Genomic DNA, 23,723 nt, shown 5'->3' with positions numbered 1-23,723 from the left:
CATTATCTAATGAAGAAAAAATCCAAAGTTAAGCAAAGATTATACAACATATAGGTAATTTGTTGGTTTTTCTGTTTGTTTGTTTGTTTATTTATTTTTGAGAGAGAGAGGGAGACAGCAAGCAGGGGAGGGGCAGAGAGAGAGGAAAACGGAGGATCTGAAATGAGTTCTGTGCTGACAACACAGAGACCAACGTGGGGCTCGAAATCACGAACTGTGAGATCATGACCTGAGCCCAAGTCGGACACTTAACTGACTGAGCCACCCACATGCCCTAGTAATTTGGTTTTTAAAAGCTAAGAGTACTTTAAATTCTACCTCCGGGTAGAAACAGCTGTATGCAAAGTTTCTTGTACCCTCTTTTGATCATCTTTATCACATTCCTAGGTACCAGAGATTTAAACCTGATTTCCCTAGCTCCCTCCTTCCCCAACTACTTTTCCACCCAATTTTCCCCACAGGGGAACAACTCTGGCCCTGAATATTTCCTGATACCCTCCCTAACACTGAAACCTATTGTTATGGTCTAGCTACATCATATTCATGCTAGATAACTGACTGGCCATTCAGTAGTAAGAACTGATTTAGGTATTAATGACAATATGTTAATACGGAAAACAAATTTCTACTTTATCTGTGAAAACAATTTCTACTTTAGCTGGGGCCTTCAAATACTAAACTCAAAGCAGGCACTAAAAGTTGGGACTTCAGACATTGAGTCATTGAAGTAGGTGGGATAATCTGGGGAAGGTAGGATTTGAGGCACAACTGAAAATCTTCCAGATAACTGTTTCTCTATTCCATTTAATGGACAGAGATAACTCCATTTTGTTTTAAGTTAGTAACATTCACAAAATTAAACCATCAAAACAACCATAATAACAGCCCCTACCATAAAGTATTTTTTATGTCCACCCTTCTTGAATACCTTTATTCCTTCTCTCTGTCCATCTGGGCAAGAGCCTAAAAGCGGACAATTTCTACATACAGGCTCTCTGCAGGTACCACCAGCCCCCTGCATCCAAACCCCGAAGGGAGTCCTCACCCCTACCACTTTATCAACGCTTCTCTGGCTCACAGGCTGCAAAACAAGGTGCCAGAGCCGATGTCTGTGTACCTGGCACAAGGTGGGCAGAGAGACACCGACCTCTTTCAGTTTAAAGAATATAAAAGAAACACTAAGGAACACCCATGTACATGCCCTCTGACAAAATAAGGGGTAATGCAAAAGATAAAAGAAGTAATTGAAATTATTTTCAAGGGCTCCACAACCCAGAGGAAAAGGGATCTCAACCTACAACGTGAAGAGGAAAAGTATATGCTATCGACTGAACTGTGTCCCCCGCAAATGCGTATGTTGAAGCCCTAACCCCCATGTGACTGTATCTGGAGACACGGCCTTTATGGAAGTCATTAAGGTTAAATGAAGTCATAAGGATAGGGCCCTGATCCAACAGTATTAGTGTCTTTATAATAAGAGAGCCCAGAGTCCTCATTTGCAAGTGTGCGTCCTCTGTCTCTCCCCGCCCTCCTCCCCTCTACCAAGAATCACATCAGCCTGTACCTTGATCTTGTACTTCCCACCTGCCAGAACAATGAGAAATCACTTTCTCTTGCCTGAGCCACCTAGTTTGTTACGGCAGTGCAAGCAGACTAAGACAGGATACCTTTTGTTATTTTCATTTTAAAGGAAAACCAGATAAATGCCAGGCACAGTGGGAGGCTGTGACAAACACCGCTCCCAACAACACTGCAGAGTGACAGAGCTTGACCCGCGTAATGTTGTATAGCCTCAGGTACAAGACGGTTCTCCCCTGCATTGCTGTCTCTAGACAAGCATATACTGAGAATTAATTATTGATTTTTTTAATTCTGCTAGATCACATCATTACCAATGTAGCGAAGTTAGTGGTAATAATGATTCTGTTGACAAAAATAAAGCAGAGTGGTGGGTTCAATTTCAGAGATGAAGGCAGATGATGTCAAATTAGAAGACAAGTGCCTAGGGGCACCTGGGTGGCTCAGTCGGTTAAGTGTCCAACTTTGGCTCAGGTCATGAACTTGAGGTTTGTGGGTTTGGGCCCCACATTGAGCTCCGTGCTGATGCTGCAGAGCCTGCTTGGGATTCTCTCTCTCTCTCCCTCTATCTGCCCCGCCCTGACCCATGCTTTGTCTCTCAAAATAAATAAATAAACTTAAAAAAAAAAGATGACAAATGCATATGCAACCTGTAGAGCCCTGTTTTACCCAAATGACTTCAAAAAGTTTCCTCTATGACAAACTCTTCAAGCAGTTAAGACGTAGTGTAAGAAGTGAGTGGAGACTTGCCAGATTAACTGCAGTAACTGTCTTGTTTGGTAATTGACATCAATTCCCTGGAGACCCGGGCCCTGATTCCAGCACTTATTCTGGGACACACCCAGTTCTACCCTCCATGGGCTCCACTTTCCTGATGTCTCAGCAAGAACATATTCCTCACAGATTTCTAATTCTATGATTCACAGGAACGGACTCTCAGGACAATCCCCCAGCATCTCAGCAAGTCCTACTGCAGGCTTCCAGCACAATGTATATCATAGTGCTGAACTTAAAAATTTATCCTGGAGCCTAGATATTTTTACTAGAAATACCTCCCCCCCCCCTTTTTTTTTTCCATGCACAGCAACAGAAAATAATAGTCTAGACATCAACAGGTGTGACCTACAAACAAATTTCCTTGGTCTGGCAAAACTGAATCCTCTCTGCCTTACCTCTCTTGCAAAGGAAAATTCCCAAAGGGGAAAAGGTAAATTTTAAAATAAGTTACTGCTGTGTAAGAGAAGCAGAGAAATTTTCTTACCTGAGGTGTCAGCTCTACTTCTAATTCACCACTCAAGTACTGTCGTTCAAATTCTGCATTTTCCCCAACGTACGAAGACACCATGCGTTTTATCTGCTTGGATCGGAGTAAAAGGCCCAAGCCAAAGTTGTCAACCCTAGAAGAAAAATGCAAGCAGCTTGCAATCAAAGGAATATCAGAGACAACACTAATATCCCAGACTTCACAAACATGAAATGTTATTAATTTAAAGGATTCCCTCCTGCCGGGCATTTCACGCATATTCTCTCAGTCCCCCAACCACCCAAAGAACCTTGCAAGGTAGCTATTCTTTTCTTATTTTACAGCTGAGGAAACTAAAGCTCTAAACCTTTAAGTGATTTCTGGCAAGATCTTGGGTGACACAGCCAGTATCCAAAGCCACACCAATCCTACAAGTCTACCCTGCACCTTTCATTCTTTCCACTGCTCCAAAGTGATGCCAGGGTAGAAGACAAGCAGAGATGAATTGGATCTTGCCTTACACTTTGAAGGCAAATGTAGAAGCAAAAGCAATGCCACGCTCCTGATCTGCACTAGCTCCAAATGGAGAAATTCATTCTGTCCTAAAAAGTGAGCAAGGCATTCTCATATTTAAAAGAAAGAAGAACAGCATACTCTTGAAATTTGGACCCCAATTATAAATAACTATGAACATTTTCCCTATATCACAGATATTTAGGTCAAGAAGATTTAAACACTTAAACGTTTTTAATAGCAATAACAAAAAAATCAGGAAATTAATCACAAACCAGTGAAAAGATTATAGGCAGCAAGAATAACGGTGTTATCCGTTATCTAGTAAGTTCTATATAATATGGTTTAATATTTCTATTAAGGTTAGAGTTCAGGGGTGTCTGGGTGGCTCCGTGGCTTAAGCGTCTGACTTTGGCTCAGGTCATGATTTCACAGTTCGCAAGTTGGAGCCCTGCATTGGGCTCTCTGCTGTCAGCACAGACCCTGCTTCAGATCCTCTGTCCCCCTCTCTCTCTGCCCCTCCCCTGCTCATTCTCTCTCTCTCAAAATAAATACATAAACTAAAAAAAAATATTTCTAAGGTTGGAGTTCAATTTATTCTCTTTTAAATTTTATTTAAGACTTTATCTTTTTTAGCGCAGTATTAGGTTTATAACTACACTGAGAGGAAGGTACAGAGATTTCCCAAATACCCTTGACCCCACACATGCATAGCCTTCCCTATTATGAACATCACTCACCAGAGTGGTACATTTAGTTACCACATATGAGCCTATAACTGACACTGGAGTACAATTTCTTGTTAGAAATGGTGCATATAGTATTGGCTTTTTCATTAAGTGAAGGTCTCTAAGTTTATGCCTTTCTTATTTATGTCTATTCTTTTTCAAAGCAAAATACACCTAGAAATTCAAGCAAAATCAATGTGACAAGACAGATTAATCACCGAATGAATACTTTCCTGTTTTTAGTCACCTTATCCCTCTCTTCAAGTGTTTCAAAACTGCTCTAACCACTAGATAAACATTTCTAAGATAATGAAGAATGCTTAAACTTAAGCTATAAAACTATTTTTATAAGAACTATGGTAAAAACCACAATGAGAACCACTGTAAACATGAAAGAATGGCTAAATTTAAAAAAAGGAAATACCAAGTGTTGGAAAGAATGTGAAACACCCAGAACTCTCACATATGAGGAGGGGAATGTAAACTGATCCAACCACTTTTTTTTTTTTTTAAGTTGATTTATTTATTTTGAGAGAGAGAAAGAGAAAGATATTGCAGGCAGGGAAGGGGCAGAGAGAGGGAGAGACAGAATCCCAAGCAGGCTCCATGCTGTCAGTACAGAGCCTGACATAGGGCTTGACCTCACAAACCGTGAAATCATGACCTGAACAGAGATCAAGTGTTGGGCGCTTAACCAACTGAGCCACTCAGGCGTCCCCCAACCACTTTTGAAAAATTATTAGCAGTTTCTATTAATGTTGAACATAGGGATATGCTATGTCAGCAATTCCCCTCCTGGGTCTATATCCAACAGCAATGCACACTTATGTTCATCAAACAACAAAAACAGTAGCACTGTTCCTGATGGCCAAAAAACTGGAGCCTCCTCAATATTACCCAACAGCAGAACAGACAAACTGTGGTATCGCCACATGTTGGAATGCCACAGAGCAAGGAGAATGAATCATCTACAACCCCTGGCAACAATGGATGACTCTCACAGATAGACAAAATGTCAAGCAAAAGAACCACAAAAGAGTACTTACTGAATTATTCCTTCTATATGAAGTTCAAAGTCAGACAAAACTAATGTATAAGATCAGAAGTAGGATAACGGTTAAGTTCAGTGGTGGGAAAGGAAAAGTGACTAGAAGAACCATGAGGAGGGCTTTCTGGTATATTGGTCATGTTGCATTTAAAGAAGCTGGGGGTTGGTTACATGGGTCTGCAGCCTATAAAAATTCTTCAAACTTTACACCTGTGATATAAGCACTTTTCTACGTTACTCTGTATTATGCTACAATAAAGCCACTTTAAAGAACGAATATCGTGATAAAGCCAGAGTTCCTCCCAGAAACAGAAGACTTCATTCATGATCTCTCCCTCCTAATCCCCTTAGTGCTCCGATGGCCTCTCCCCTATGGAGCGTGGGTCTTCTACGTGGCTCACTCATCCAACAGTCATTTACCAAGTTGTTCCTGCACCCCAGGGCTATGTGGGTCCTGGGCCAGGGGAAACTCTAAGATATCAAGAAATAAACAAGTAACCCTATGATTACAATAGAGGGAGAGATATGCTAAGAGAGGTCTACATCAAGTGTGGTGAGAACACTGAAGGTCACCCAACAGAGAGGAGTAAGAGGTCAGAATAAGCTTACGGAAAGTGACGCTGGAACAGACTTGAGAAAAAAGTCTTTGAGAGAGGAGTAGAGGTGTGGAAGTGATGAGCCAAAGAGGCAGATGGGCAGCTTTGCAAAGGTGCACAGTGGTGTGACCGGCTGCATGCTGAACGCGACCGCAGTATGGATCCAAAGCAGAAGTGAGCAAGAGAGGTGCATGGCAGGCCAGCTTGTGACCTGTCACATGAGTCACACCAAGGAATTAGGATTGCATCCTGAAGGAGATGGGAGACCTTGTGAATAATTTTCAGTGGAAAATGACAGGGTATACAATCAGAGAGGTTCAGTGATTTAAAAAAACAAAAAACAAACAAACAAAAAAGGCAGGGAGATCAGTTAAAAGGCTCGAAATAATCCAAACAAGCAAAGACGGGGTTCTGAACTAAGGTAGCAACAACAGAAGTGGAGAAAAAGAGACAAATCAAGGGATAATTAGGGTAAAATCACTCACAGACTTGGTGTAGATACAGACCCACCCCAGAATTCTGACTCTGGCAATGGAACATAGTGGGAGAATGGACTGGTGTGAAATTAGTCTACTGATCCCTAGTGACATCCCCTTGTTTGACTAAGACAGGGATAAGTACGTACGGTTCCTTGTGTGACAAACCACTGACGTTTCTTCTAACAACCTCCTTTTCTCCCACCTCCACTTCACTCACCCATCCCCCCACTCCTCATGCTCACAAGTGCCCATCCTGTTCAGCTGACTCCTAATTCTCAGCATGTTGCATTTCCAAGCCTCTAATCTCCACCAGGCAGCCCGGACACACTGAATTCCTCAAAGTAGTCCCAGTAACCATTTGCTAAACGTGTTTACAGTTCTAGACTCCAGTAATGAATCTGATAACATTTCCGATGCACCAGGAGCATAAAAGAATAGTTACGTGATTTATCCTCGCTTGATTCAAAAGAAAACTAAAGCCTAAAGAAGTATTTTCAAGAGTGTACTTTTGAGATACGGAGCCGATCCCCTCAAGACTAATAATGCGATTGGCACTAGGGGGCGCCAATCACCTCAGATTCCCTGTCTCTTGGCAAGGTAGTTCTTCCCCACGCTCACACACAATGCATTCTCCCTGTTTGCCCCCTAATACCTAACCGGGCCTTCACTTCTTCAGGTTAATAATTCCATTCCCCTACATTCAGTTCCACCTGCAGCCTGCCCCATCCTAACAGATCTTCTGTACAAAAGTAATGACCTGTCACTTCTCTTTCATACTCTACATCAACTATATTGGAAAATCCTGACTCTACTTTCAAATCCCATCCAGAATCCAAGCATTTCCCACTTCCTCCTCCATGACCTGCACCATCTGCTGTCTCAATCCTGCAGCAACCTTCCCTGCTTCTACCCCCGCACCCTGTAATCCACTCACAAAATGGTGGCCAAAAACATAACTATAAAAACAAAGTATGTCAGATCACATTACTGCTCCATCTTAAATGCTGCAATGGCATTCATGTATTTATGTGAAAGCAGAGATCTCTAGAGTGGCCTGCAAGGCCTCGTAAGATGGGATGCCCTTTAGTCTCAGACCTCATTCCACCCATTTCCTTCTTGCTCCCTTTTCTTCTGCTGACCTCCTCACTATCCCTCAAAACCCCAGGCATACTGCCCAAGGCCTTTGTGCTGGCCTTTCCCTGACTCACAAACACCTCCCCAGGTAACACAAGGTTCCCCCCTCACTTCTTTCAAGTCTCTGGTCAACTGTCACCTCAATGAGTCCCTCCCTTGGTTTTTTGTTTGTTTGTTTGCTTGTTTTAATTTTTAAATGTTTATTTATTTTGAGAGAAAGAAAAGGGAGAGGGTGAGCGGGGAAGGAGCAGAGAAATGGGGAGAGAGAGAGAATCCCAAGCAGCCTCTGCATTATCAACACAGAGCCAGAAATGGGACTCAAACTCGGAGCCCAAACCAAGAGTCTGATGACATTTAACCAATTTAATCAGTTTAACCGACACAACCACCCAGGTGCTGCTGATTGCCTGATTTTATACTGAAAACTGCGGATCTATTTTCACGCTCCCAGTCCCCCTTTCTTGCTCTTTTTCTTTTTTTTTTCCACAGCACTATAACCTTCTAACATACTGGAAAATTTACTTGTTTGTTATGTTTCCTATTTATTGTCTGCCTCTCCCCATTGGCATGTAAGGTCCACAAATGCAGGGAACTTGGTGTCTCATTCACTGCTGTACTCCCAAGCACCTGAAAGCCAATGCAACACACAGAAGGTACTACATAAACACAGAATGTTTATTGAATAAATTTATTGCTTGATTTCACTTTCCCCCTCCTTACTAGCTCATCTCAAATAAAAATGAAAATCACCAAGTCCTTATGCTGGATATTTTCTATATGCCTGTCCAGACCCATTCTCTGATCTCCTGCCTTCCCTGTGCCAGGATGGCTGACTCTAGACTGAATCAGGGGGCTCCCCTGCCCTCTGGCTTCTGACCAGGTAAGAAGAGAAGGATATCGGGATTTATATTACCCCGACTCTCTCCCTGGCAAGCTGCAGCACATTGGACAGCCGTCTCCATAAAGCTTTCTCCCAGGTCCTGGCAGCCCCTTCCCCTCATTCTTCAGACCTAAGGCTGGTGGTAACAGTTCTTCTGTTATTAACTCCAGGGAAATTCAATACTCATGTCGCTTTCCCTCAACCTTAACCTCTCCTTTAGAGAGAGTCCCTTTGGTAAACTCTCTTCAATTACCCAGTATCAGAGCACCATCGATATCCCCTGGAGCCCTCTCTAAATAAAGTTGTAACAATAAAATAATCCATGAAGGTGAATATAGTCCATTTGCTTTCTGTAGTTTTAAATACCCAAAATTCCCTTCAACTATATAGGTCCATATGATAAACTAGAATGTACTTGCCCAATTCACTGACTTCGGAAATTTTTCTAGCCACTCTCTCATGGCTCTCTGTTTGGCTTTTCAGCCCATTACATGTTTGAACTTGGCTCTGTCTGGAGATGAATTCTCTGTATTTGTTGATCTTGGCTCTGGGAACTATGTATATTTGGCCTTTGCTTTCTTCCTAGATTAACAACCTGGCATGGCATCAAAGCATAAACTGAGCATAAAATGCTCAGCCCAGGCTACCCCTGACCAGGTATAGAGTTAGTGCATATACCTCAAAAAATGCTGTTAGATAGCTTATAGTAAGAGTGTCTTCCTTCCACGTACTTTCTAACTCCCCAATTCAGCAAACATACATCCCTTTTTCCTGTGTATCAGACACTGACAATATAAAAATGAAAAAGGCAAGACCTTTACAATATAAAGAGAAAAGAAATACACATGTTGTCTTTTGCAAATGAGAAATATACCATTCCTAGGAGAGAAACATGTGTATTAAGACACCTCGCAGCTCTCTGATATTAAAGGTCATTTTGATGGAATTTAAAAGAGATTATCTTGCTTGCCTTTAGAATCCAACATTTTTCTAGCATACCTAAGGAGAGAGAGATTTGACCTTCCTCCTATAGTACAACAAACTCGGGTTTCAAACATTTCAGTGGTTAAAAAAAAGTCTAAAACCAAGAATTCAGTAGATACATTCATGTGTTTCATGGAAGACATAAATGTTCCAAAAGTATTTTTCATTCTTTGAATCTAAAATTTCATTTTCTGGGGGCACCTGGGTGGCTCAGTCGGTTAAGCGTCCGACTTCGGCCCAGGTCATGATCTCATGGTCCATGAGTTCGAGCCCCGCGTCGGGCTCTGTGCTGACAGCTCAGAGCCTGGAGCCTGCTTCGGATTCTGTGTCTCCCTCTCTCTCTCTCTGCTCCTCCCCCGTTCATGCTCTGTTTCTCTCTGTCTCAAAAATAAATAAACATTTAAAAAAAAAATTTCATTTTCTGTATTTTAATTTTCTGAAATCTCATTAATTGGAAATTCTTGCCAAAACAAAACTCTAATAAAAATGAATTTGCAACCATTTACCAAGCTGTATTTCTCTTCTTTGCTCTCATTTTAGGCATACTTAAATCTCAATTACAGTTTTTACTTTGATAGTATCAAGAATATCAAAAGAGAAGACAATGCTATATTTGGGCAAAACATTAGTTTATGACACAGTTATATGGAACAAGTGAACATTCCCTTCCATGAGCCAAGCAGGGAAGTTCAAGTATACATCCCAAGAAGTGGTTAGCCCTTCCCAGACAAAATAATCAAATCTTAGAGGAATGCTTATAATCAGACAAGATGGCACATTCTCTCTCCATTGAGCCCTACAAAGCTGCAGCTGCCTCAACAAATAATAAAGTGGCCACTGTGAAGGAGCCACCTGCCTTTACTTTCTGGTTCAAAATCACTGGTGCAGAAACAGAAATTTTATTTAGAGTGAAAAAGTGCTCATTGGGCCCTCACAGAGTTCCTATACCTGACTACTATAATACCACATATAAGCAACAGTATTATAACCACAAGCACAGGGGCATATATATCTTCAGATAGTATTTACTCGGCTTCTGCACGTAAGCTGGACTGTCCTTGGAGTTGTCTAAATTCCCACCCGCGAGAAGTGCAATCTAAAATAATCGTCATGGGGCACCTGGGTGGCTCAGTTAAGCATCCCACTCTTTTTTTTAATATACGAAATTTATTGTCAAATTGGTTTCCATACAACACCCAGTGCTCATCCCAAAAGATGCCCTCTTCAATGCCCATCACCTACCCTCCCCTCCCTCCCACCCCCCATCAACCCTCAGTTTGTTCTGAGTTTTTAAGAATCTCTTATGCTTTGGCTCTCTCCCACTCTAACCTCTTTTTTTTTTTTTCTTCCCCTCCCCTATGGGTTTCTGTTAAGTTTCTCAGGATCCACATAAGAGTGAAAACATATGGTATCTGTCTTTCTCTGTATGGCTTATTTCACTTAGCATCACACTCTCCAGTTCCATCTACGTTGCTACAAAGGGCCATATTTCATTCAAGCATCCCACTCTTGATTTTGGCTCAGGTCACCATCTCACAAGGCTGCTTGGGATTCTGTCTCTGTCTGTGTCTCTCTGTTCCCTCCACTCATGCTTGTGCACATGCCCTCCTCCTCTCTATCTCTCAGAATAAACTTAAAAAAAATAATAAAATAATCTTGTCGTGAGGAAATGAGTGTGATTAATATAACACACCTAATCTTCCCTTACTTTTGAATTGGTTGATATATAGTTTATTGTAAAACTTTTTGCTCATACAGGCTTGTAATTCATATATCAAAGTCTTTTAAAAAATAATGAAAAGCATGTTTTCAATTTTTCCTACCTTCCTAATCAATCCATATCAAAGTACTGATTCATCTAAGTGATCATGAGGGGGAAAGTTTATCTCATCAAGACTAACAGTTAATGCTACATACCAAGGGAGGTAAGTGGTACCTCATGGCAACAGGTCCCTTTCATAACTAAAAACAAAATAAAAACAATCAGGAGTCCTGACCTTTGAAAGACTTCCAATGTGGGCAGATCCTTCCATAAAAAGCCTTTTTCTAAATGAGAGAGAAGTTATTACTTCTAAGTTCTCTCCATTTACTCAACATTTCAAACTATCTTTGGTTCTCCAACAGAACAATGCTAAGTTTTCCTTATTTGTCTGACTCTAATGGCCAAAACAAAGCCCTTGTTGCCATAGGCCTCTAGGATTTAAACCCACCTAATTGAGAGAATCAACTGCCAATGAGGATATGCAAAGTGCCTTCTTCATGTTCAAGATTTGTGTGGTTATCAGTACTTACTCTGCATCAAGAATTTACACTGATTTATACCATTTCTTGTAAGCACTGAGCTAGCTGGAACACCCAACAAAGTACTGATAGTCAAAAGTATTTTAAGAAGTACAAAGTAAGTTCACAGGGCATGGGACGGGTTTAAGAAATATCAAGTGATCATGAACAAGTCACTTCCCTATTTACAAATGAGTTTCCTCTGTTAAATGAGGGAACTAGAACAGATAACCTCTACAAACCCATCCAGTTCCAGCACTTAGTGACTCTGTGCCTCAGGCTCAGCATAGTACGGAAGAAAAAACTACTTTAAGCAAAAGATCAGTCTGTAATATACCTCATGGAATAAATACAATTCAGTATACAAAGAAATGCTAGAAGTCTCCAAAGGAACCCAGAAAGGGGCAAAATCAGTAAGTCTAGAGAAGTTCTTTAATTGGATAAGGTTTCTTTGAGGAGGTACAACCTGAGTTGGATCCTGAAAAATGGGAAAGATGTGGATATGCAGAGAAAAGGTGGGAGAACCTTCTAGATGAAAACAAGAGCATAAATAAACTCAGCAAAGAAAACATGAGCACAAATGTAGGATCTGTCTCCTGTCTTAAACAATTGGTACAATTTATTCTAAATTGCATTTATGGTACTAGGCTAAACTGCAAATTTAGTTAATTTTTCAGTTTTTTTCTTCCAAGTCTTTCACTGTTGAAAGAAAACTGATAACTTATCGCTTTATATAAAAATACTTTTTTTCTTCATAACATATCTTAATGTGCATGCCATTATTAAAATGTGATGGATTGGGGCGCCTGGGTGGCGCAGTCGGTTAAGCGTCCGACTTCAAACAGGTCACGATCTCGCGGTCCATGAGTTCGAGCCCCGCGTCTGGCTGATGGCTCAGAGCCTGGAGCCTGTTTCCGATTCTGTGTCTCCCTCTCTCTCTGCCCCTCCCCCGTTCATGCTCTGTCTCTCTCTGTCCCAAAAAAAAATAAATAAACGTTGAAAAAAAAATTTTTTTAAATGTGATGGCTTAGGGGCGCCTGGGTGGCGCAGTCGGTTAAGCGTCCGACTTCAGCCAGGTCACGATCTCTCGGTCCGTGAGTTCGAGCCCCGCGTCGGGCTCTGGGCTGATGGCTCAGAGCCTGGAGCCTGTTTCTGATTCTGTGTCTCCCTCTCTCTCTGCCCCTCCCCCGTTCATGCTGTGTCTCTCTCTGTCCCAAAAAAAATAAATAAACGTTGAAAAAAAAAAAGAAAATTTAAAAAAAAAAATGTGATGGCTTATTGTTGACCACTTTGATTGAGACCCTACTGTCTTAAGTGCTGGCTGCGTATCCTCCTCCTTCTACCAAGACCAGCAACATTTTTAATGATTAATGATAACCTTACATATCATCTAGAATATGGTATAACCAAAGGAAAGACTTGAAACATATTTCAAACCGCTTGAAATCTTCCACTATACAGAATGATCTATAATAACAAAATATAAAGGGACATCTCTGAATTATAAAATGAAAGATTCAATTTGAAAATACATATCTTAACTTTAATAATATATTTGAAATTTAGAAAAATAAAAGCACATCAGATTAAGAGACACATTTATGCAAGTCTGCTTTACTTATGATTATGAAGAATGGTACCAAAAATATTTGAAGAAATGTAACCTCTAACTCTTGAGCTTGTTAAAAACTATCTTTTGATACTTGAGCATGTTGCTCATAAAATGAGGAAAATTTTCATTTCATTCTTAAACTTTGTATAAATATTATAGAGAACTGTCATTTGTTTCAAGCCAATTGTTTTAAAAATGCACACTTACCCTGCATTGTTGCTGACTGCAGTCAGCCCTTTTACTCCAGTCTTTAGTAAAGCTCCTATAAGGTTCTCTGGAATCCCACATAACCCAAAACCTATAGTAAGTGAAAAAGACAAATGATTTGTGAAGACGATAATGTTCTTTCAGAGAAATCTACGTGTTACTCTTTTCCCTTAAAAAAGAAAAAAAATGCAAAGCACATTATTAGATCTACTGAGTGAAATATAGACATATCTCAGCAACTCAATAAACGGCTACACAGCTGTATCCAAATGTTCTGGACCATTGTGTAGCACCAGACATCACAGTCAAATCTTTGAACCTTAAGAATAAAGACAAATGCAACCTGCTAATATGGTTACACGATGGTTACACATTGCATATCTTATACTTTACTGCATATCTAGAGTTTAGAATTCAACCTTTATGTAGCTACTTATTCAAGCATGTTTGTTTTATATGCCTCAGTAGAGTTTTGCAGAATCAGAAGCCTAGACTAATGACTTTTACTTCTTTGTATCTTCCACAATTTGTCAAATAGTATTAGGTTTAAAATGGACATTCAATGACTGATCAGTTGAATGGATGAATGAATGAAGAGCAGCCCTAAAAATAAGGCTAGCCTACAACCAAGGCCTAGAAATTAAAAAAAAAAAAAAAAAAAAAAAAAAAAATCACAAGAATCAGGCAGCAAGTTTAATGAGTGCGAGACCGTGGTTCTAAAAGACATTCCAAGCAAGGTGAAGCAATAGAACTCAGAGGCCTCAATAATATATAGGTGCATTTATGCTTTCTATCTCCTAAAAGGAGGAATAACCAAAGGAGTGGCTAGCTAAGGGATGACGAGATCAATGCAGATGTTTTAAGTTAAACAGAATTCCAAAGGATCTAGGAATGTTTTCAAAGCTACTAATAAGACATCCATTTTAAGCTTCAGCTTTTCAAAATAATAGAAAAAGAAACACAAAAAGAAATAAAATGTACAACATTAAGTACTATAACTTAATAAACCTTTAACTAATAATTACATAACATGCTGAATTTATTATGAATAATAAAAATAAAATAATGAATTAATAATAAAATAATTGGCATTTTTAATCTACATAGCTTTGCCACTTTGATTTCCCTGCTTTGCTAAAAACATAAGAATGTTACCATCACAAAAAGGAAAACAATACTATTACTCACCACCAACCAGAATCGTTGCACCATCAGGGATGTCTTTTACAGCTTCCACTGGATCTGTGTAAAATTTGGTATGGCGATATGTACTGGTTGAAAAGTAGCCAACACATCCCTAAAATATTTTTAAAGATTTTTAAGTGAATAATCATTTAGACATATCTTTGCATATACATTCACTTTTTATATATGCAATGATAATTTCACTATCTGCTCTTTGAAAGAAAGAGTGGGGCTGCAAATAATTCACTGTAAGAGTAGAAAGGACATACCCTATCCACACACTATCAACGGACTTCCCTTGTGATCATGATGGATGCATTCCATTATATAAAGGAAAATTCTGTGTCATTTGTGGCCACCCAAAACACTGAAAGTTGATAGCCCATACACTGGGATTCAGATTCACAATAATGACGTCATCAAGCATCAGTTTCTGATAGTGAGCTAACCTTCCATTCGGTCAACAAATATTCATTGACAGCTTACTATGTGCCAACTACTATGGTGCTTACTTCCATCCAGTAAATGCTAAGACATGACTGCTGCCCTGGAGATCAGGTATGGTATAACCTATATACAAATACATAGTTGGGCCCTGACCCAGTCTTAGGTCAGCAAATGCCTCCTAAGAGGACAAGTAATGACCAGCACACAAAAAGATCCATCCCCCTATGGTGCTTGGAGTTTATAGATGCTGCAAAAAATAAGAGACTATGATCTATGAGGGAGGCGTGCCTAGTCTTACCACAGTGATCTATTCGGTGCAAAACAGGTTATCTAGTGAATATTCACAATCAGTTTTAAACGGTTTCTCTCTTTATGCTTCATACACAGTATGGACAGGAGAAAATCAGAGTTTACTGTGTTGTAATCATTCATAATCAATGTCACTTATCCTTTATTTCTTATTATACATTCAACCTAAAAAGAGAAGGAGTAAAGAGCATGGCTCTTGACTCCTCATATGCTGCCATGTTAAAAGGTCCATAAGTGTTGTAAACTCACACACACTGCCTTACCAGTCTTTGACAGACGACCTATGGGGTCAAGGTAATGGCATTAGTAAGTTTCTAGCATTCTTTTCTTCCTCTATAAACTTCTTTCATAAAACGTGTCAATTACTACAAAAGCCTATTGCCTTTAAGAGAACTATACTGAAAGCCAAATAATATCTGCAAAGGTTACACAGATGACTTTTGTCCCTTTAAATTCAACCTTCAGCCAGGTCAGGCAAACACAGGGGGTACGACCTGGCACACCACCCAAATGCCAAAAATAAAAGGAGGCAGAGCTAGAAAGGAAATAGGCTGAGCTGCAGACAGCTTACTTCTCTGTCCCATCCTCAGCAGCAAGGATTTATTGGATTCTATTTGAACACCGAATATTTTTTTTAAATCCTGGAAATGAAAAGTTCAATAGCCTCAATAAAGAGGCCAACAGATGAATCACAAAATAAAGTTAAGAATGTCTCCTTGAAAATAGAAAAAAGAAAAATACACAGGTATTCTAATCCCACCAGTTCTATTTACAGGTCAAGTTTCTGAAGCTGAGTAAGATTTTGTAATTGTAATGTACCCAACGCTGTGTTACAGCAAGACCAGATCCCAGGTTTTGGCCTTCATCACAGAGTCCTTCTACCACAATATGCTCCTTTCCCTGTTTTTTAAAAGCCCTAATCTTACTCTATTTCATTATTTAGAGACAACAAATCATTATGAATACCCTATTTTTTCACAAGGAACTCTACTGTCATTATCTTCACTAAACAGTGAAGGACAAGTCAAGTCATTGCTCTGTACACCTTAAACTTAGTGTTGTTTGTCCATTATATCTCAGTAAAATTGGGGAAAAAGTGTAAAAACATGAAATATATAAATTAATGCTAATCCTATCTCTTACCAAAAAAAAAAAAAAAGTGGGGGTGCTGGTGAAGAGTCAGGGCCTCAGCAGGAGGAGGAGGAAGAAAATAAAATAATTCATCTACACCTAAGCAGTCTAGGGGAGAGGTCACCCTGAACTACTTATCTATAGACTAAGAAACATGAATCCTATAGAGAGGAAGTCAAAAGAAAAGTCATTTCTCCTACAGATCCAGGACACTTTTGGGGTTCACAACGAGAAACAAAAGATAAACAGACTTGACAGGTCTTCTGTTCCTCTGTTTCAGCTGAAAACTAGTATCTTCATTAGTCAGAAATTATTGAAACACTTGCCCCACACCTTGAAAAAAAATACCTCAGAAGTATTTTAGAAAAGACTCAAGTGTCTCACATTTATCCAGATAATGAAAAGCTAAACACAAATAGATGCTCAATGTTTGCAGGGAATGGGAGAATGGCTCAATATACTTAAGAATTTATGTCCAACTTTGTTTTTTTCATTTTTCACACATTCGGTGAATGTTTGTTGACTTTTGCTATCTGTTACATTGACAGTTGATATCTACTTGCTGAGAAATCAATAGCGTGGCTTAATGGGCCACACTCCAGTAATCCCGGGGCCAAAAATACCCTTGTTTCAAATTCAACCACAATTGCATGACACTGAGAAAATTGCAAAATGGGGGGGGGGGATTTTAAATTTACAAAAGGATGACAGTTGTTTCTCAAGGATACAGTGAGGATTAAGTAATGGTATAGCAGAAACACTCAGCCCTGGCCTCAGTCCTGGGCTTGGACTACAGAAGATACCCTGGGGATGTTTGCTTCTTTTGGAGAAGATTAACTTGTCATTGATTGGAGTTTAGTTCGCATTTAAAATTTTTTTTTAAGTTTATCTATTTTTGAAAGAGAGATTGGGGGGGGGGGGGAGCCGGGGGGACAGAGACAGAGAGGGAAGGAAACACAGAATCCGAAGCAGGCTCCAGGCTCTGAGCTGTCAGCACAGAGCCCGACGCAGGGCTCGAACTCATGAACCGTCATGAGATCATGACCTGAGCTGAAGTCAGACGCTTAGCCGACTGAGCCACCCAGGCACCCCAGTTTTCATTTTTAACCTCCCTGCTGTACCCTACTCATACACACATGAATGTACATATTACTGATTTGACAAAGAATTTTTTTAGCATGACCCATGCTAGAGCAAATTAATCCACACCATTTTTGTTGAGGGTTTGAAAAATGGGTCTTAGCTTTAAGATTACTTGAACACGTTTATTTTATTTGTAGTCAAATTTGCCATTCTAAGTATTCAAAGATTACCAGGCAAGCTAGAAGCATGCATGCAGGTAGGGAGGCAAAGAGGAAGCACGGTGTCTGAAACCAGTTGCACCAGAATGTTTCCTGTGTATCTTTAAGGCTTCAAGTCTTGGGGGTGGGGGTGGGGGTGGGGGTGGGGAGCAGCATCCTAGGGAAAGCCTCTGGGTTTGTTTTCTGAACAGGCTTTCTCCCTGCCCACATTCTCTCCCATACCCCCAGCCTTTGGGAGTCAAGGAGCATCACTGCTAACACCCTCTAAGACTAAGCAGGAGAGGTGCCTTTTTTCTTAGGTAACTGAATTCAAAGTGAAGCTCTATGCTGCTCATAAATTGACATGTCTTCTAAAATGCTAGAACAATGAGGTAAAAAGACCCAAGTACCATCTGCTAATAGCCTTCAAATTTGCAGAGGTTACCAAAAGAACAAAGAGCGATGAACTGTTCAGCTTCAACATCTATTTATTCTGAGGATAATTTTTTTCACCAAGGTCTTCTTTTATATTCACCTAGTGTATTCCATTTTGCTTTTCCACTCTCCCACCTTCTGCAAAATTTCACTTTATGCTGCCACTAGTTTCTGCTATTACTACTGGAGGAAGGAAATAAAAATCACTGTACCGCAAAAGATCAAAGTACTGAAGTGCAAGAAATAATCAAAATGCTTACACTACAAATTTTTTTTCTATTTAATCTATTTGTCTTTTTAAAATCCTCTCCATCATCACTCTTTGTCCTCTGGTTCAAATTCTTGCATTTAGAATCTGAAAACGGATTTCACAGTTGAGCCTAAATTTCATCTCATGACTTCCCAACTCAGAATCTCCTTTCTTTCTTACCACTTCTACCAATACTTCTTGTGCCTAAATTTCTTTTTTTCTTGTCATTCAATGCTCCAGAACCTCAAAAAAATGCACTTCATTTTGAATTCCTTTAAGGGAAACTCAACACAGCATATTGCTTTTTTATCTTTAAATTATCTTATCTTAATGATATGGAACTGTACACCCAGGTGATACTGACCTTGTCACCTTACAGTTAAATCAACCAGGACACAGGAAGACTGATACTGCCCACTTCAGTATGAAAGTTTGATCCACAGAAGTGGGGAACAGAAGTCATATGGAGAGAGATGAAGAGGACCCTATTGGAAGGAAAAGACAGTAATACGTGGGTGGCTAAACACACACACTTGGCAAGGAGCATAGAGTACCACGGCCAAGCAGAGGTGATGACGTGTTGAAATGCTTTAGTGCGTTTAGTGTGAAATGCTTTGATGATGGTCCATTATGGGACAAGTATCTGTCAAAAGGTAGAATGTCCACCTTAAACTAAACACTACCAGTTACACACTTATAACATGAATAAATAACTTGCAAGGAGGTCACAGGGAATTACTGACACTAGGCAATTCTCTAAATCAGGAGCATACTGTTTCTGAGGGAACATACATGTTCTATTCCAATGATGGATTGATGCCCAGCACTTTAAAGGAGCACAGGTGAAGGAGTGATGCATTCTGCCTGGTATATCAGAAAGCACGAGGAGCTTGCCAAGAGTTAAAATACTAATGAGGATGGGGATCCAGAAAGAGAAGAAGCAGGAGTAAAGGCATGGAGATATAAGGCTCTCACTGTGTTTGCTCAAGGACATGTGGGATCAGGTCCCATGGAGAGAAGCTTGTGCCGATAAGGCTAGAAAAGGAGACTAAGACAGGTTGTGGAAGGCTTTAAGGACCATACTAGAATTTCAACTTCATCCTTCAATGAGGAAGGGACAGCAAAGCTTTTGAAACCCAGATGTCACAACTCCTATAAAGCCTGAGACATGAAAGTGGCAGAGGAAATCATTCTTTCATTCACCCATTTGATCAAAAAAATATCCATTTTGCATCAAACATACTAAATACTGGAATACAGGATTAAACAGAAAACTACTCAGGGGGCACCTGGGTGGCTCAGTTGGGTAAGCACCTGGCTCTTGGTTTTGGCTCAGGTCATTATCTCATGGTTCATGGGTTTAAGCCCCACATTGGGCTCTGAGATGACAGTATGGAGCCTGCTTGGGACTGTCTCTCTCTCCCTCTCTCTGCCCCTCCCCCATGCTCTCTCTTTCTCTCAAAATAAATAAATCTTAAAAAAAAAAAAAAGAAAATACTCTGGCATAGTCCCTGCGTGGATGAAACTTATAAACTACTCAGGCTAATAGTCATTAAATAATTACAAAAACTTAAATACAACTGTAATATCCGATCAGGGAGCCGTAAGGAATAGATGGTTGCTGGGAAAGAGTACCAAGGACAGACCCACAGAAATTTCAGGAAAGGTACACACATGGCATCGCTTATCAACTGGAGGTGGAGGGAAGAGGGGAGGAAAGAAGGATCCCAAGACTTCTAGCTTACACACTGGATGGATACTGGTACGGTTAGCCATAATGAAAACAAAACAAAACAAAACAAGGGAGGAAAAAGCCACTTTGTGGCTGGGTCATTTTGGGTCAGAAAGAGCTTGAAGCACTAAGTGACATCCAGGTGGAGTTGACCAGTAAGTTGTACCAGGACTGCAGTTCAGGGGAGAATGGAATTGAAGGGAGATATGGGAAAAAATAAGTTCAAGAAAGAAAGGTAAATAAAGTATTAATGGTAGTTTGAGGACCTTTTTCTAGTAATAATTTTCCCCAGTAAATGGAAAATAGTATTAAATGCTCCCTCTAAAATAGTAATGGAGAAGAAAGATAACTTCAGATAGTCTATTCAAATCTAAGTCCATGCCAATGGCTCTGAAATGTAGTCCTCAGACCCAAAGCATCAACATCACCTGGAAACTCATTTATGCAAAGTGTGCTTCAAGACCCACCCACCCGGCTGGACCCTGCAACCTCTCTGATAAAGCCTCCAGGCAATTCCGAGGCTCACTCAAGTTTGAGAGACTTGCCAAACACACACACAACACACACACCATCTCATTTGGGCTGTTGGTTATGTTTAGCAAAAAAGTTCTCAAGGTTACTATTTCTGTTTGTCCACAGAGTTCTTTCATCCATATATTAAACATGTATTGAGTGTCTATACTATGCCTGATAGTATGTAATGTTGAAAGGGATGGAGGGTGCCTGTGTGGTCATATCAGGTGAGCGACTGACTTCAACTCAGGTCATGATCTTGCGTTGGTGGGTTCGAGCCCCACATCGGGCCTCCCTGCTGTCATTGCAGAGCTCACTTTGGATCCTCTGTCTCCCTCTTCTGCCCTTCCCTGCTCATGCTCTCTCTCTCTCTCAAAAATAAATAAACATTTGAAAATTTTTTTAAAAAGTGTTGGAGAATAAGGTATATGATATTGTTCCTGACAACCAGAAACTTTTGTCTTGTTAAGTAGTCAACGTATACATTTGAAAAGTTAAACAAGCACCCAAGTGTTAAAGTTTAAGGGAAGTTAGAGATGAGAATTCAAGGACTAAATAATCGTAATGCCAAGTGCCAAGCCTGAAGAAACACATGCATGCAGGCACTTGGATCTATGACAATCAAACTGGAAAGGAAGAAACTTTGGACCCTCATATGAATTTTTAATGAGGTACAGCCTCTATTTTTTTTTTTTTAATGTTGGTTTATTTATTTTGAGAGAGAGAGAGCCTGAGCAAGAGCAGAGGGAGAGGCACAGAGAATTCCAAGCAAGCTCTGATTTGTCAGCACGGAGCCCAAGGCAAGGGGAGGGGCAATCCTGATACCATGACACTGAGCTAAAATCAAGAGACAAGAGAGGCACCTGGGTGGCTCAGTTGGTTGAGTGTCTGACTTCTGCTCAGGTCATGATCTCATGGTCCATGAGTTCAAGCCCCACATGGGGCTCTGTGCAGATAGCTCAGAGCCTGGATCCTGCTCTGGATTACGTGTCTCCCTCCCCTCCAACTGCTCATGCTCTGTCTCTGTCTCAAAAATAAATAAACGTTAAAATTTAAAATAGAATAAAATCAAGAGACAAGAGTAGGAGGCTTAACTGCCTTAGCCACCCAGGCGCCCCACAAAGCCTCTAATTTGTAACTGCCACCTGAGAAGAGGTTTGCTGGGCTTCAGAAGTGGTTTAACGCTATAACTAAATATGGAAAGTGAGTAAATTACACTTAGGCAAATAAGTAACTGGCTAAAGAGCAAATGTTTTTAACCTCCAGGCAGGGTATCACAGTGTCCTGGCATGCATTAGTTTCAAAAGCACCTGCAGCAATGTGACTGAAGGTTACTCAAGTGCCCTTCTAATAATGCTTTATAAACCCAAAGCTACCTGCAATTACCAAAAAGCTTCCTTTCCTAAGAGGCATTTATGAGTAAAATGTTCCAGTTCTACATCACCCCCTAGCATTTACCTAAGAGGCTTGGTGGCCCCTGAGTTCACTGTTGTCAAGAGACTGGATTCGGGAAACAGTAATGGGGCGGGACAGTCTGTGAGTACACCGTGTGCAAGGTATGTTTTTCAAGTACAAAACTATCATTTAATACGCTACTAAGTTAAAAAGGTCCCTTTTCGTTGTTGTTCTCTTGCAAGGAAGAGGTTCCGCGGTTACGATGGTAGCGGAGATGCGCTACACTCCACTCACTTCTGGGCCAGTACTGGCCTCAGGGAACTCGGAACACGAATTCCACCTGAGCTTGGGCTACATTTAGGGACAGAGCAAGGCAAAAAAAAAAAACAAAAACAAAAACAAAAAAAAAAAAACTATCAACTAACAATCGCCGCGAAGAGTGTCTCAGGATACCACTTGTTGGCGAATTGGCAGTAAGGGCGGAACAAGATTTTCTAAGGGTTTGAAAACGGAAATCCTCCAACGCGGATGCCGGCGCCCCAAGACCGCGCGCGAGCCACGGCGGGCCGGAGCGCTACAGGCTTCTCCGCTGGACAGGGAAGATGCCCAGGCGTGCGCTCCAGTCCGGGTTCCCTTTCCCACCGCCGCGGTGCTGTTGCGGCGCAGCCAAAAAAGGGAAGACAGGGAGGGGACGGCATTCCACCTCCAAGACACCCGGCATCCGCCCCCTCCGCGGCCAACTCGTGCCCTGGATTCTGGGCATCTAGAGGCCCCCCAGCGCTCAAATCCCAGTGCGGGGTGCAAACCTGCCCCCTGCTGCCGTCACCCCTACCCCGCCGTAGACACGCGCGCCCTCCCGGTGCCCCCCTGAGGACGCGATTGTGCCCTGAAGGGCGTCTCGCCTCTGCCAAACGCCGTCCCGCCCGCTTGCAGCCCCTTGGCGCGCCTCTACGCCTGGTCTCGCCTGGCTCGGGGAATCGGCTGCAGAACCGCCCAAAGGCAGCCACCCGAAAGAGCAGAGAGGCAAGGCAGGCGTCGGTGCGTCTCGGTGCCTCTGGACCCGGCGCCACGGATGCTAACTTGTAGGTTGGACAGCGTGGGTGCGGGCAGGGGAGAGGACACGGGCACACGCGGGGTTTCGTCTGCTCTCTGGCGGAGCGTGGCCTTCTTCGCTTGCACTTTACCTTGGACCAGACGCCGCCGGAGCGGCAGGTGGAGGCGCAGAGCCAGGGCCAGGCGGAGAGGCGTTTGAGAGCCGCCATGTTCGGGGCTGGGCTGGGAGGAGACGGCGAGCTGCAGCGCGCGCGTGAATGTGTCGGAGCGCTGCCGGACGGTCGCCGCGTCAACGGGAAGGGAGCGAGAGGCAGGCGCGCGAGGGGCGGGCGGGAGGCTCGACCGCGCGTCGCTGACGTCCTCCTGCCTCCCGTGCCCTCTGAGGCTGCAAGTTTATAGAGACGCGAGGCTGGGAGGGGCCGGGCCGGGAGCGTAAGCCTGCGTTGCTAGCGCGGGTCGCGGGGGAAGTACCCCAGTCCTTCGGCCCCGGAGTCTTTTCCCAGTGCCCGCGGGTTCCGGGCAGTTGTGCCCCAGGCACGCACTTGCCTGAGGCAGCCCCTTGTCGGCCTGTTAGCTTTGAGGAGGCGTGGGAGTCGGCCTTCGCCAAAGTCTTTGGTAATTGTTGGCCTAGCATTGGGGCAGCGCAGGGTCTCTCTCGGAGCCTGTTGCTTTTCCAAGTCAGTGTCCGGCACGTGTGTGGGCTACCCCCTC

At 41.8% G+C, this 23,723-nt stretch overlaps 1 protein-coding gene across 1 annotated transcript in view; it reads right to left on the bottom strand.

Moving 5' to 3' along the window:
- The window catches only part of OXCT1 (3-oxoacid CoA-transferase 1), a 137,097-nt gene extending 113,733 nt beyond the window's left edge, over window positions 1–23,364 (bottom strand). Inside the window, exons 1-4 of the mRNA XM_047093116.1 lie at window positions 23,144–23,364; window positions 14,471–14,579; window positions 13,283–13,373; window positions 2,840–2,975 (exon numbers count right to left, since the gene is read on the bottom strand). Coding sequence (XP_046949072.1) covers window positions 2,840–2,975; window positions 13,283–13,373; window positions 14,471–14,579; window positions 23,144–23,221 — 414 coding nt within the window. The 5' untranslated portion in view covers window positions 23,222–23,364. The remainder of the gene's footprint in view (window positions 1–2,839; window positions 2,976–13,282; window positions 13,374–14,470; window positions 14,580–23,143) is intronic.
- Between the last annotated feature and the right edge of the window lie 359 nt (window positions 23,365–23,723).

Source organism: Lynx rufus, unplaced genomic scaffold (assembly GCF_022079265.1).
Source record: "Lynx rufus isolate CCGP_SWC_20201006 ecotype Redwood Valley unplaced genomic scaffold, mLynRuf1.p SCAF_1, whole genome shotgun sequence".
NCBI lineage: Eukaryota > Metazoa > Chordata > Mammalia > Carnivora > Felidae > Lynx > Lynx rufus.
Note: the sequence above shows the minus strand (reverse complement) of the source record. Positions and strands in the feature narration are given on the sequence as shown.